The sequence below is a fragment of the Trachurus japonicus genome, chromosome 10, assembly GCF_045865225.1.
Source record: "Trachurus japonicus isolate A0001 chromosome 10, Traja_1.0".
In the NCBI taxonomy this organism is placed as follows: domain Eukaryota; kingdom Metazoa; phylum Chordata; class Actinopteri; order Carangiformes; family Carangidae; genus Trachurus; species Trachurus japonicus.
This window is the reverse complement of record NC_140916.1, coordinates 11732146-11748456: the sequence shown is the minus strand read 5'-3', so window position 1 is coordinate 11748456 and position 16311 is coordinate 11732146. Positions and strand designations below refer to the sequence as shown.

At 41.3% G+C, this 16311-nt stretch overlaps 1 protein-coding gene across 1 annotated transcript; it reads right to left on the bottom strand.

The window, feature by feature from the left end:
* Positions 1 to 1737: 1737 nt before the first annotated feature.
* Positions 1738 to 15085, bottom strand: LOC146979434 (thrombospondin type-1 domain-containing protein 7B-like). The gene is made up of 6 exons (XM_085789287.1): positions 14877 to 15085; positions 6557 to 6652; positions 5421 to 5503; positions 4680 to 4875; positions 4295 to 4382; positions 1738 to 3968 (listed from the first exon to the last, which is right to left on the bottom strand). Exons 1-6 carry the CDS (start codon positions 14929 to 14931, stop codon positions 3887 to 3889), a joined length of 600 nt encoding a protein of 199 aa, XP_085645413.1. The 5' UTR covers positions 14932 to 15085; the 3' UTR covers positions 1738 to 3886.
* Positions 15086 to 16311: the final 1226 nt, after the last annotated feature.

The window sequence follows — 16311 nt, the reverse complement described above, 5'->3', positions numbered from 1 at the left end:
AAGCATTTTTCTACCAAGCTCACAACTCAGTCTTGCAACCGATGAAGCAGAACCCCAGTCTGACTAATTCACTGCCAGATATTCATCATTCTTATCAAAGTAAACAACTCTCTGTTCCTCCATCTCTCTCTATCTCCCTTTCAAACACAAACACACACTGCCATTGCTATGCATATAGGACACAGTGGCCTAAGAGTGTTACTTTGTGTGATTATATAATGCTTTCTTCATATTCAGCAAAAGTCTGCAGTCATGCTCATGGCTCTGTGAGGCTGTACTTAGGCACAGTGGTTCAGCTAAACGATGCTAATGCACTCACAATGGCTTAATATCTTAATATGTTGATGTGAGTTGAATCGTTAGGTATATTGTTTGCCATGTTCACCATCTTGCTTTAATGGGTTTGCACATTAACATTTGCAAATTAACACTTAACACAAAGTGGAGCTGAGGCTGTGGGAAATGTTATTAGTTTTGCACATATGAAGTCAAGTTGAAATGTCACCTGATAGGCTAATTGTGCTAAACAAAGAGCTAGAGGAGAACCAGGCTGATTCAGTTCATCCGAAGGGGAACATGAATGTTTAGAAAGCGCATGCTTGCAAGATAAGTCAAAACTCTGACCTGCTTGTGGCACTAAGACAGTTCTTAACCAGAGCAGAAATAGTTTTTCTTTGCATCATTGCATTTCTGCATTTATGGGGACCCTCCATCTTTAAACCTTGAACAATGAAACACCAAACATATTTTCTTATGCAGTTAAATAGTAGAGCCAAAAGGCATCTGCACTTGCTGTTTGGTCCTCAAGACATTTCATCAGTCATCAAAGAGGTTTCCTCAGTTCTGTTGATTAGCACAGACTGAAGGAGAGATCCGGGCATTCAGAGCTTTATGTGTCATGATATTATGGAGCATCAAACAGTGTGCAGCTGTGATTTCTGATTCGATTCCAGCTGGGGTCTTCTGTCGAGCAGCTTCCTCCTCTGTCTTCCTGTTGCACTCTTCACCTCGCAAATGACTGTAGGCTATGACGAGGTCTAAACTCCATAAACACAAACATAAAAATCAGTGAAGAATCTTTGGAAAATACCGTGACAGGTTTATTTTCATCACTCTACTGGAGCGCAAACAAGCAGATGATAAATTAGTAATAAATGATAATAAACGTGACTTTAAAAGGCCATGTATTAGTCCTAGAAATATTCATTAAGCTCTCATCCTGCTCTGCCAAACTGCAGCACGCTGCGTTTTATGAGAATGATCCAGCTTGCCTGTAATGAATGAATCCTGATTAAAACTAGGCTCTGCCATTGTCAAGCTGTTCACACATCTTCATTGAAACCTGCAAATATGTCTTGAGAGCTACTAAAATGAGATGAATTGGACATGACAAGATCAGCCCACGTCTATGCCACAGATCAGATGGCCATGACACAAGCATTTGAATTCAACCCTCTCTTAAACAAAAGTGACAGTCTTAAATAAATGAATTAGAGGAGACAAAAGATTTAAATACTGTTTCCCTCACAACCTGCGAGCATCATGGGATTATCAGACTGAGAATCTGACTGGAGGGCAAGATGAATCTTATCAGCTCTTCATCTATTCTGGGCTCTGCCTGGGAGCCTGTATCAGTAATTATAATTTATCAGGACTCCAGAGAGAAGGAGCCGATGAAGATCACGGCAAGACCCGAGCGTCTCTCTCAAAAACATTCCACTCTGTGCAACAAAGACAAAAGTATGCAGTGTTTTATTCTCACATTGTTTCACAATTTATTTGCATTTTTGTCCAGCTCTCCATGTACACACAATAGTAACACAAATAGCATGGTACTGTAAACAATGAATGAACATATTTTTAAATTGTTTGGGACATAACCCAATAGTGTTCTCTCATCAGGTCAGATGATGTTTTTTTTTGTTTTATAAAATTAAATGTGACCAAATAATTGCTTAATTAGTTTGTGTTATTTTAAAATTTAAAACCATCGAACAGTTTGGTCGTCACATTTACCACATGTCCCCTCATTGGCCAAATATTAGAAACACTGCCTAAAAGAAACTACTCTAACATGTTTGGCAACTGGTAAAACAGAATCTTTGCAAGGCCACTTGGAGCACTTTCTGCCAAAATGGATCAAGCATGCCTACATACACTCAGCTGTTCACAGCATGTAACAACTGTATTTGCACAACCATTAAGATTATAGAGTTCCCGGTAAAATACATTCAGAAGGAGGTCAGATAACACAAGACCAAATCTTCAGTTTGTGGAGGCAGAAAGAGAAACAGCATTAACTCTAGTGAGTGCCAAAACCAACAAGTATTAGGAACTTAATTCTCCACTGGTTATTATGAATAATGCACTGGATGATGTGGAAATGATACTGGTGAGGAAGAATTTATGATCCACCATGATGATTTCTTATGAGGCTCTCCTGCAATAAAAATCATGGATAACTTGCCGTAAGTAGAAATCGGAAAAGACAAATTATCTGGCTAAATAAATAAGAAGCCTTTACTTTTGTGAATGAGGCAGAGTAACAGATAAAATAAGAAATAGATCCATATGTGCTCACAAATATTTGGTATGTGCTGTCTTTCATGTTTGAGCCCTGTCTTTGTGGTGCCAAAAAATAAAATAAAATAAAATAAGGAAGGGAACAGATACAAAGTATTTGAAACTGTCAAAGAGCAGTCTGCCACCTTGTTCTCTCCCAGACAACCTTGTATTTCAGAATAATTTATTAAATAAATGGTGTAGAAAAGAATAGATTGTGATTCATAGCCTTGTGAAAGAAAAAAAAGAGTGCATTTCACTACATAAAAACTGTGTGATCCAGTGGATAATTCTTCTCGACCATTCTTGTATTTGTTTTAGTGATCAGAGCTTTTTTATTGTTTCAATCGTTATCATGCTGGTATGTGATAATTTGCATTAAAGGTCTGACTATGTTGTTCTCTGATAACTGTGTCACCAAAACAGCCATTTTCAGTGGAAATGGCAGCGTTGTGACAGCACTCCTCAAATGAACGTCTTATGAGAATCAGAGAGGAGAAATTACTGCATCATTGAATGAGTCAACTCAAGGCAAGCCTGCTTTTGGTTTCCACATATACACAACATTATGGCATCATCAACAAAACACAATCCAACGGCAACAACTTGCATTACAATTAAAACACTAGAAAAGTCATTTGAAAGGAAAACCCAAATAAAAGTGATTCAGCACTAACATAGTGCATAAAACATCCTGTTTATCCTCGGAAATTCAAAAAAAGGCTGTTTACCCAAAAGGCTTGTGACGTTTTCTTTTACAAAGATCCAGCACTGATGAGACAAAGTCAAATGTCAATGTTCCATTGTCCTTTGAATGTCATGAGTGACTCCTAACTCCAGATGTTTAGTGTCTCTCACAACAAAATTACTGGACAAATAACCAGGTGGCCCCGCTGAAATCCAAAGTCTACACCTGCGTACCCACTCTGTTGTTGCTTTTTAGCAGTCCTCATATTTTGTGGGTTGCAAACATTGCTTCGACTGTGCCCATGTTACAGTTTAAAAAAAAGAAAGAAAAGAAACCAGAGGTCCGATTATTTCCTGTCCTTTTATCAGCTTTGGTTCCTCTTCTTTGTGGAGGAAAGGTGGCTGCAGCCATAATTGTGGGCAACATCGCCCTTCAGCGGCGATTCACATGTGACCTTCGCCATCCGTCCACTCACTCTATTTTTGCGGTGCGGTGGACACTTGAGCAAAACGTCACCCAGTTCAAAAAGGGACAGTAATCAGTGGTATGTGACGGACGTGGTTGCCTACAATCTGAACGCAGTCACGAGTCTGTCTGAGGCCGAGTGTGTTCTTGTGGTGAGGTATAGCAGCCTGGTTACATATCCATGTCGCCATCATATGCCAGGGTCAAGGGTTTCTGCGGTGGCAGAGTCGTCTTAGTGGTTTTCAATGGCTTACTGAAAAACGAAAAAACACAAACAGAAAAGACAGAAAAGCTGACAGTGTATCTGACTTAGTAGCACGAGGAAGCCCAACGTGATTTCAGTTACAAAGAATTCCATTATCTGATAGCAGCAGCACACAACAACACACAAAATATTGTGTGGAATATAACTCTTACTTGACAGGGTTCAAGGAAAGCTGACGGTTAGCAATTTGCTTTGTCTCCCTGCTACAGCGTTCACTCTGATCTCATGTGAATTGTGTGCGACCTACAATAAAGCTTTTGTTCTTTATGTTGTGTATAGTGACAAATCTCTCAAGAGAGTGATGTAGTACATACCAGACCAGGAATGATAATGCAATAATGAAGAGAACCAAGAGGAATCCGACGGCAGTCACGGCGTAAACCCACAGCTTTACTCTTCCATCTGTGCAATTAAAAAGCAATTTCAACACAAAGTGTGCTGGGTACGAGCAAAACTCTTCTTGTCACATTCAGATAAATAAATGAGCTGGCTCAGACATAATGCAAAGGAAAGACTAGAATTTCTTTAAAGTTGTAATGTTTGCTAGAACATAATGATAAACCCACTGACAACACTGACCTAGAAAAAAATATCCAAGCCCTGGTCTAGTGATGCTAGAGCTACAACGGCAGGTTCAAAAGGACACCAATGATCTCAGTCTGACTGGTTGAGCTGTACACATGATTTCCATTTCAGTACCTGGGCCAACGGGTCGTAAGGTCCACTCGGTGAAGAGGTCTTGAGCCTGAGAGGGTCCGGGTTTTAATCTTCCAGAGTTGGTTTTCACATCAGCCTTCTTGTTGTTGTCCACCCCCGGGGTTCTGGTGCAGTAGTCCAAGAAACCGTGCGTCGTCATCACTTCAGTGTAACCCTTCTCACACCCACACACTCCGCTCTGCACCAGCATTTAGAGGCAGCACAAGACAAACTGTAATTGTTGGTTTCCTGTTGCAACAAAACAGTCTGCTCTACTTTCACTCTACTTTCTGAAGACTTTCTACTCTTACTGCAGGTTGATTCATCCTAACTCTGGCATTAAACTGTGCTCCTCGGGGGTGGGGGGGATTATGCCAACACTTGTTTTGTATTTTAAGTGCAGTTGCATGAAGGGTGCTCTAAGGGGCAGTAAAACGTCAAGCTTAGCCTATTATTTCTCATTTCCATTGCTGGCTGCATGCAGTTGCCCCCCTCCCTCCCTCCCTCCCTCCCCCACTCCGCCCCCTCACTTTCATCTAGGTGTAGTCTCTAAGTGATACGGAGCCCACATTCATTGGTGCTAATATGATTTTCCCTTAATTGCCTGTTCTTGACAATTAAAAATGCCATCTATCAAAATCCATTTAAGTCCCCGCTCGCAACGCGGGAGCAGCAGGAAACAGTAGAAAACTCAGTGAGACTTATGGAGATTGCAGCTGCCTGACCAAAGTGCAATGATCTTACCGTTGTGCAGTGTGAGAAGGGTTTAGTGCACGGAGGATGGCAGTGTCTGACCGTGGTTGGCCTTTTCTGTGGGAAACATCCCCCTGGAGGAAGACAACAGGTTGTAATTTCTGTACCTTTAGCCATTGATCAGTAAATTAATGTACTGTCACACCTGATTAATGGCTCCAGTTGCTTATCAGGCTCCCTGATCAATCTGTGAACATTTTAATTCCAACATGGAAAATTGTGTGTCAAAATATCAAAGAGTAATGCCTGGGGTTCCTGCCTCCTCTACAGAGGTTGGCGATTCCTTCTGGGCTCATATTTGTCAGAAACACTTCCTTACAGCGATAAGATCACATTCAGCCTCTATTTACAGCACATCAAGCTCGCCTGAAGCCTTTGTTCCCATAGCACTATTACCTTTGTTCTTTTTCTCCACGCCCGCTTTGCTTGCCACAAATACAAATGCATGATTATATTTATATGGATTGAAAGCCTCCCGGCTCAGAGTCTGGCTTATTGATTACTTATGTTAAGAGGGAGAGGAGAAATCAATGGAGACTAAACAGAGAATGGGCAGCTCAAATAAGGTGTTAAATTCAACTACAACACTACACTAAAATTATTCTTTGTTTGTGTGTGCCTGTGTATAAGAGACAGAAAACATATGAAGTTTCTCTACACTGCAGGCCCACACACACTGTTCTGATTGACAGACTTGATCTGGTGTAAGAGATTATCCATATACATTGCAATTCCATTGAAAAATTAGATTCAAGGGAGCAAAATATAATATTAACCATTATGTGTCAATTATGACCTGAACCAAATAGGAAATATGCTCTGAATTTTTTCAAACCGCCACCTCTGCAGAAATCACCTGTGTGACAGATTTCTCAGACAGATTAAAGAAGATCCACTTACTCTCATGGCAACATTTACAAATTCCTTGTTGAGCGATCAAATAATCTGACATTGCAGCACATCCATGTGATCCAGAGTGAATTCACACTGATTCAGCTCAGAGCGGGGGAACAAAAGCAGAACTGGGACACTTTCAGCTGCAGCATGCACTAAACTAGTCATACAAAGATATTCATGTCTATATGAAAGCATGTGGTTTTGTATGTGAAGACACGGCAGTGACTCACCTGTGACGTTAACACCATCCGAACGTTGACACCACACTACTCTCTCGTTGTTGCTCCACCCCCCTGTCCTCCACTGGTAACTGTGGCACTTCCCCTCTGTAGTAATGGCAGAGAGGATGTTCATTAGCAGTTTGTGCTGGGCGTTCAGCTCTGTCTTCAGGCTCACATGGACATTAACCACCACTTCTGCTGCTGCTCTGCTACTTTGTCTCCTAAGTTAAGATGAATTATGTTCGTAGTGAAAAAAAAGAGCACTTTCTCCACTGAGGCAGTGTGCTATGAGACAAAGGCATCTTTGGAGGGAATGCAGCGATAAAAATTGCTTGGAAGTGAATGAACTTCCCGCAGAGAAAAACTGCACTGAAGAAAGAAACTTGAGTCTAGTTTCATGCATTCAAGAAAGTGTGGACTCTGAAAAGTGTCAAGATCACAAGTAGAAGAAACACCACAGGGAAGACAGAAATTAGTTGAAAATTACACATTAGAGTTTCACAGGTGTGAAGTAGTAACCACAAGACAAAAGACAAACAGACAAAAGTTTGAAAAGCATAAAAAAATAGGGAAAAGCGAGTTAGGATGCGTTTGATTACACGGAGGTATGAAAGTACCAAAGTGATCAACATGGTTCTATTTAATTATACAATGGAAATATTAAGAAATGCATAATAATAAGCAAAATGATAACTCTGTGGAATGGGTTGGGAGATGAAATGAATCTCCATTTACATAGTCCTCTGTAGGAGTAATTAGCAGTAACAGTGGCAATGAGTCGTCAGTTAATGTTTTGGATTTGTCTGTATAAAATATGGTCAAATCTTCGTCTAAGTAAGAATTATGTTAATGGAAGGACATCACACAGGGAACCACAGTCTCCCTACACAAAGAGAGAGAGAGAGAGAGAGAGAGAGAGAGAGAGAGAGAGAGAGAGAGAGAGAGAGAAGAGAGAAAGTTTCTCTATGGTTGAATCATTTTTCATCAAGAAAATTAAACTCTATCTATGGTGTAAATAGAGCACTGGAGGGAGAACCGTGATTTGTGGCCTGATTTGCTGCTTCTGAGCCAAAACAGATCAGTCAAGGGGAAATTAAATTCCCAAGTTTATCAAGGTCTCTTACAGGATAATGTCAAGGTGTCCACCTGCTGGAGCTCAGTACAGGTTGGGTGCTGTAGCAGCACAATGACCCTGAACATCAAAGTAAATCTACTATAGAATGATTTCAAACAAAGAAAATCCACCTTTTGGAGCGGCCCAGTCAGAGCCCAGACTTTAATCCTGTAGAGATGCAATGGAATGACCCAAAGAGAGCCACTCACACCAGACATCCTGATAATATGTCTGAGCTCAAGCAGTTCTATAGGCAAGGATGGACCAAACCCTGAACAGACAGCAGGTCTGATCTGGAACAGCTTGTTAGAGGTTTTTGCTGCCAAAGGAGGTTTGAACAGTTATTATGTCCAAGGGTTCATTCAGTTTTCCATCAGCTGTGTGAATAATGAATGGTTGTGTTTGACAAAGAGATAAGAATTTTTATATATATATATATACAGTATATATATATGGTTCCTTTATATCATCTTAATTACGGATTACGTTTGATGACCAGTTATAACGAGGTCGCTCTGCAGGGTCCACATCTTTTCTTCCTGCTGCTTCATCTATTGATGGTTCAATTACTGACCTGTTAATGAAAACCTTTTCATGATCTGTAATTTCTAAGCATTAACCCTCCTGTGACTCAGTTTCAATGATACCGTTCCTACTATAGATATAAAACTACCACTTGCACACTGGCCATAATATTTTTTCCTTTTTTACCCACCAACGTGTTGATATTAAAGTGAAAGGTCGAAAGAAGCCTTAATATCTGTAATGAGCTGTGGCAGTGGGCGCTCTGTGATGGTGCAGGGATAAATACTGGACCATAGTTTCCAAACAAGCAGGATTAAATAGAGATTGTTTTGGCGGCCCTCAGGAGGAGATCTGAAGTTTAATAACCATTTATTAGAAGATAATTGTCATTTCATTGATCCATTTTGAGGGTCAGGGCCTTTTGTTCGTGTTTAAAATTTCAATGGATCCAGAGTGACTGAAACACAAGGAGAAACTAAGCTGCTCTGACGGCCTTGACCTTCCAGACACTTGATATTCACAAAATGTTGAGCAAGTCCCTTGATTTTTTTTTTCATCTATAGAGAAAATAAAGGGCAACTGAACACACCCAGTTCTTGCTGACCTCCAGTGGTTGGGGTTCTCACGAGGCGGCTGTGCCCATTAAACCTGCATTAACTGATTCTTTTTTTTGTCAGCTTACAGGCAGGAGGAACCAGCAGCTAACACAACACTGACACACCGTTACCCTTGCAAACAACTGCTTATTAAAACATCCAGTAGTTATGGAGCACCATTTGCATTCATTTGCAGTCATAAACCTTGTCACATGATGAATGTTAGTCCATTATTCACTTGCCTTTTAGCTCTGTATTTTGAACTTCACTACTTCTTACTGTGGGGGAAAGTAGTGCTCAGCGGTTTATTAGAGCTGTAGCTCTGGCTGGAAACGACACTTTGAGAGCAGTGAGAGTGAACTATATGGGCAGAAATTTGAATCATTTATATTTGAATTTGAATTGCTAAACTTGAATAATTGAATTAAAAATTTGAATTTGAATCATTTGAAATTGTATTGTTTAATTTGAATCATTGCATTAGAAAACTGTATCTGAATAGTATAATTTGAAATTGAAATCCAATGAAATTTGATCCTCACTGAAAATCCAACTCTCACAATTCAAATTCAGGTTTCAAAATTCAGATTCAAAATTTCAAAATTCAAATTCAAATTCAAATTCAGTTTTCAAAATTCAGATTCAAAATTTCAAAATTCAAATTCAAATTCAAATTCAAATTCAGTTTTATTGTGACAGACATCCGAGTACTTGAAGGATGAAGGGGGTCAGTGTATCTTTTGGTCATTGGATTTTCTTTTGATGAATGGGAATTAAAAATCAATAATCACTGCTTTATTCTATTTTCGTTTTGAAATACACAAAATAAAATTGAAACACAAAGCGTTCTTCTTTTTGAGTATCAAAGAACAATTAACTAAAATTTAATAACAGTTTGATTTTCATGTTCTATTTCATATAACAAAAATAAAATCACTAGACTACAGAAACAAAAAAACAAACTTTTTTTTCATATTCACTGACACTGGACACTGGAAGTTGTCATTTACAAGGCAAAGCAATGGGCCGGATTCGGACTGGTCTATCAGGCCAGTTGATAGTCTTGCCTGGGCCCGGGTTGGAACGAGACAGTGTTAGGACCCCCACCCCCAACTCAAATATTACATAACTATTTTTTTTCCACAAATAGGCCTATTCTGAAACAGTATTCTGTAATTTAATGCCCTGGGCCAGGACAACAGACCCCCCCCCCCCCCCCCTATTGGCGGGGGACAAAGTCTTCACACGCACATACTCACAACATACAGAGTAGAAGAAGGGAAAAGGGAGATATAGCAAGTCCATACTTTGGTTATAACTTTTGCCACCTGTGATGTACATTGGGGACTCAAGCTTCTGCCATTTTCATCTTAAAATCTCCTTTCTGCCCTCATTTTCATCTGATAAGCGTACAGATTTCTGTAGATGTCAGGCCTTGTTTTACTGTCTGAAATCATATCCGAGTAGATTTTGGCCTACAGAACCACAGACACACAGGTACCGTAGTGCTCATTGGCGCTCTTGCCTTGAAAATGACAACATCTGGTGTCAAAATATATATATAATATATCTATTTGGTCTGTTGACTGCTGATTTTATTTTTTGTTATGTGACATGATTTGAAAATCAAACTGTTTTTAAATTTTAGTTAATTGTTCTTTGACACTCAAAAACAAGAACACTTTGTGTTTCAATTTTATTTTTTGTATTTCAAAACGAAAATAGAATAAAGCAGTGATTTTTGATTTTTAATTCCCATTCATCAAAAGAAAATCCAATGACCAAAAGATACACTGACCGGGAAGGACGAAGGAAGAGCAATCGAGCTCAGATACACAGGACTCATCTCGCCTGTGTATCTGAGCCATGGATCTATCTGAGCTCGTAAAGAGAGTGCTGTGCTTAACTGGTTCAACTCTGGTGCCTCCATTAGCTGCTCCCATAGGCGTAATTTACGCTGGGGACGCTGGGGACATGTCCCCACCACTTTTTGTCAAGAACAATTTTGTCCCCACCACAAAATTAACTTAACATTATCCTAATGAAGAATGACGAAAAAACGTTTATAAACTATGACAAAATAGGCAGCCTAAACAGTGTGCACGGCGCAGAGCTTCTGCCGGAGCGAACTCGCAACAATGTAGCTTCGATTAAAGAGTTCTCACAGCCCAGAGCGGCGCGCTGCGCGCGTCCTCGCAGGCGCTTGGCTGGTTACACAGGGAGCTGCTTCTCTCTCTCCGCGCCGGTAAAACATCAACTCCACTCGTCTGTACTCGGTTTTCCACACACACAGGTCTGTCTCTAGCTCTGTATGGATTGTGTGTGTGTGTCTCGTGTGCAGACGCAACTGACAAATATTTATAGACGGACAAGCAACAACTTCATTACCGGTAATCATCATTTTGTTTTGAAAATTGACCGGATTCTCTCGCCTTTTCTGTGCCCGACTTCCTGTCTGGTATGATCCGCCCAGAGCGATAGATATAACAGAGTGGCGACAGCCTTTGATGTCGCCGCCAGCGCGGTCACGTGGTTCATAGCTCCCAATAGAGAGCCTAAGCGGAAGCAGGATGTAACGGTCACCATGGGACCTCAACTCTGAAAAGCTCGCCATTCAAATGAACGGGACTGAAAATGTTATTTCGTGATCCGTTTGAATTGTGCCATGAGAAAAAAATATGTCCTCTACCTGTTTAAAACATCACGTTTCATCCCGAGAAATCAGCAGTTTGTTGTAAAACTATTGTAAAATAAAATTCAGAAGAATCCGTAACCAGAAAGACTACAAGTCGCGCAGGTGACGTCACACACCAAATGCCGCCCTTTCCCGTGTCAGTTGGTGACGTATTTTTTGTGGGACACAGATCTGTAGTCCGTGGAGCGGTCTTTACACTAAATACATTCTTCTGTTGCCGTTTTATGATAAACGGCTGATTTCTCGGCATGAAACTTGACGTTTTAAACAGGTAGAGGACATATTTTTTTCTCATGGCGCAATTCAAACGGATCACGAAATAAAATTTTCAGTCCCGTTCATTTCTATGGCGAGTTTTTCAGAGTTGAGGTCCCATGGCGCCGTTACTTCCTGCTTCCGCTTAGGCTCTCTATAGTTCCAAACGAGGCTGCCGCTGTCATGTTCTTCTATGGGACAGACAGCACTGAGCTTGCTTTTGGACGGTAAATATTAAAAAATAAACCGCACAAAGGTATATTTACAACTGTTACTGAATTACTGTATGTACATCAATGTCAGTTTTCAAACAAAAGGCAAAATCTTCTTGCTTCAAGGTTTTATTTGTCACTCTAAAGTGAAGATTAGCCTGCCCTACGGTAAAAATGGCATAAGAAGAGGAGTAAAGCAATATATTAAGCGGGAATATATATATTTAAGCATCAAAGATGTTCAATCAAACCCACACAGTTTGAAACAACGTTCAAAACACACACAGCCAGTATCACAACTAAACGTAAAGCCCGCTAGCTTAATGCTAACGTATAATGCAAAACCTCATAGACGGGCTAACAGAAATTAGCATCGATATCGCCATTTCGCGGCAACCGAGCCATAGCAGTAGCTGCCAAAACCTGGCTTTAGCGCTGTCAACACGTCACAGTTTTAATATTTTTTTCATGCAAGAAAGTCACCGTTTAATCCAGAGTCTGTGGTCAGTTCATAACGTTTGTTAGGAACTTGCACCGATGTTTGTTCTGGGAGAAGTGCAGAGTCTGTGTGAGCCCCGACCGGGGACCAGGGGCAGCGGCTGTCACAGCAGCAGCAGCCGCTCTGCTGAGCTGATCTGCCGGCGGGCCGACCGTCCTCCTCCCGGAGGAGGAAACGAGCCAAGTAACGTATCCGCATGCTTTGGTTTACTGCTGGCTGGTTAAACTCTTTTTAGGAGATTACTGTTGGTCTCATTGATGAAATTTAACAACTGTGGCAGTGGCATTAGTTTGTCTGAATGTGAAGTGAGCAGGGCTGCTTCTGGGCTACGGACTGAAATCACCACAGCTACATAAATAAATAAATGTTTTTCAATGAACCGATCAGTGTAATAATTTTTATTTTGTTAAGTCAACATGGTTACTGTACTTGGGAAAGATTATTACCACTTTATAACTTTTAAACTAATAATAAAATTGGTCGGTATTTCATCAACGTAGCTCAGTAGTTTCTTGCTGTGCAGCCATAGAAACAGACGTGGTCCAGCGCCACGGGAGGAATGTTTGGAACTATTAAGGGCTCCATAACCCGGAAGTCGGCCCGCCATTTTTTACAACGGAGTCCTATGGGAGTGTCGCCACTCTGTTATATCTATCGCTCTGGATCCGCCTATCCAGCTTGACAACGGTGCTCACGGCTCGCGTGAAAAATAGAACAGACGCCGAACTGAAGCGCGGCAGCGGATTGTAGCCTACCGGATGAGACAGCACCCGATATGTTTGGGTGCAAAGTCACTGTTAACGAAATCAACATCTAATCTGTCCCTTCAAAATAAAGTTTGTAACGTGTCTGTTTGGAGCAGCTGCTGACAGTGACAGTTCCTCATCACTAAACCTGAGCCACCATCCGATCCTCCTTCACTCACGTCGTGACGACGGGACAAAGTCTTTTGGACATATTGTATATTCTTTGTTTTTCCTCTCTATAACTGTCTCGTTTCAGTTTTTGCCGGTTGGCAATCATCTGGTGTGCACCCGCTGTTTCTCTGTTTCTCACTCACTCTCGATGCGCATAAATGTTATAAAAAAATAAAAAAGGAAAAAACACAGATGCACAAATTGAAATGACCTACTGTAGTGTAGTCTAACAATTCAATGACCACAGCTGATCACCAGCTTGTCATGCCCACCTGTCACGTCTCTAAACACAACTACGGGCTTCTTCTTCTTTCTTTCTTTTTTTGCTGCGGTCCGGCGGTGAATAAAAATAAAAAAAAATGCTCGTGAGTCCGGTCCAGGGTCCAGGGTCCAGCCTTCAACACTGGTCGGACCTGGTCGGGTCTCTGCTAATTTATTTGCTCAAACTTGGAGCCAGACCCGGTCCAGTAGGAGACCAGAGTCTGGTTGAGAACGGCAGCCTATGACGGTCTGGGAAATGGTGTCAGGTGCGGTGCAGCGGCGTGGGAAGGGGGGGTGGTGAGGACAATGACCATATATGGTCATTGTCCTCACCACTTTTCAAAGTAAACAGCCTGCTCCTGTCTTTGCTGCTGCGGCGGCGACAATTCTCAGTCTAATCTCGGCTGAAAAAAGAATAAAGGAAGCCGTCTTCGCCGTGACTGGCAACTACGTTGTGACGCCGATGTTTTGATATCAGCGTTAGCTGCTAATTAGCCTGGCAGCGGCTAACGCTGCCTGTAGCCGAGCGGACTGCCAGGCTAATTAGCAGCTAACGCTGATATCAAAACATCTTTGTCACAACGTAGTTGCCAGTCACGGCGAAGACGGCTTCCTTTATTCTTTTTTCAGCCGAGATTAGACTGAGAATTGTCGCCACCGCAGCAGCAAAGACAGGAGCAGCTAATGGAGGCACCAGAGTTGAACCAGTTAAGCACAGTACTCTCTCTACGAGCTCAGATAGATCCATGACTCAGATACACAGGCGAGATGAGTCCTGTGTATCTGAGCTCGATTGCTCTTCCTTCATCCTTCATCCTTCAAGTACCCGGATGTCTGTCACAATAAAACTGAATTTGAATTTGAATTTGAATTTGAATTTGAATTTGAATTTTGAAATTTTGAATCTGAATTTTGAAAACTGAATTTGAATTGTGAGAGTTGGATTTTCAGTGAGGATCAAATTTCATTGGATTTCAATTTCAAATTATACTATTCAGATACAGTTTTCTAATGCAATGATTCAAATTAAACAATACAATTTCAAATCATGTGATTCAAATTCAAATTTTCAATTCAATTATTCAAGTTTAGCAATTCAAATTCAAATATAAATGATTCAAATTCAATTTCTGGTGGCACAAATTTCTGCCCATAGAACTACAACAGTAAAGTTGCAGCTTGTGAAACTAAAACGAGCTGAAATATGCGGAGCTGAGGGAAGTACAAAAGTTTTACAAAGCGTTTTCCTCCGTACCTTTACAGGGCTGGGTCTCAAAGACTTGATGTGGGCAGCTGCCCTGGTTTTCCATGACCTGAATGATCACAGCTCTGGAGCGGGCTTGGCGACCAGTGGTCTCAAAACTCCGCCCCTCCAAGCAGGTCAGCTGGCAAGAACTCCAAGATGACCACTCAGTCAAATGGCAGTCTCCTGAGGAGAAAAGAAAAGGACAGAAAAAAACATCACTGATATGCACAACTTGGTCAATAACACTGAGAGTTTCTCTTTGAAACTTGGGGGTGGTTTATATTCAGCTTGCCGACACTATTTCAGGGATCATTTTATTGGCTCCCCTGCTTGCTCCTGGAACATTTAAAAAGAGATCGAAAGCAACTTCAGCACACATCTGCGGCTGATAATGTACCAAATGCACAAACAAATTACTCAGAAAGCCCAGTGGGTATTCAGAAGTAATTGACCAACCAGAGTTATAAATTATACAATACAAGCTATAATGCAGAGCCCAACTGTCAAGACCCAGCCCTGAAATGTGTCTCATAGGGGAAGCGAGACTCATTTGGTATGGGAAATGTTTGTAGTGGATAAAGGCTCGCTTGTGTACTTTTTCAGTCTACAGACTCCTTGAAGGTCAACCATTAATATCCATTGTATATAGTCTCTGATAGTATAATCTTGTAGGGACATCACCCGCTGCCACAGCTCCTCAGCAAGAACAACCCTCTGATTCTCTGTCTGGAGTGTCCATCAGTGACTTTCTGTGGATTCACGCATCTTATTATCTTTCATCTTCAAACGCTCCATCAGCTTCGCCCATGCTGCTATGGCTGTGGAGACATGCTGTGGCAAAAGCCGCAGTGTGCAGCGAGCAGCACCACACGTACACACACACTGTACATCACATACATGTCAAAAAGCCCTCCCTTGGCCCTTACACTTTGCCTGCCACCTCCACACCGACCGACACATGAACACACAAGAAAAATACACAAACATCTGCTCTTGCCATCAAACGGTCCTGATCCTGAGCCAAGGCTCACAGACAGCAAAGGCAGTTTGAGTGATGAATCAAGGCGAGGATCAGAGGAGGGAGAGAGACAGATGAGCAGGAGCAAGTGCTGCAAGATGGTGCCTCTTCATAGTGAACGCTAACAACAGCACACATGGCAAGAGCCAGCGGAGATCTGAGCAGCATTTTCTTCTCTCTAACCCGATAATGATTGTGTTTCTCTTTCGTACAACATGATAATTGTGCAACTGGCTTGTGCCTCAGCACAATAGTGCTTGAATATATGAATGAATGACAATTTAGCCAGCACATACAGTATGTCATACATAATTGCATCCATACCTTTCACACACACAAAAAAAAAGTCATACAGTGACTGAAAAGGGAATAGGCTGAAGCCTAAGGCTTATCCTATACATTCCATAAGATAGGATCCCCTAAAAT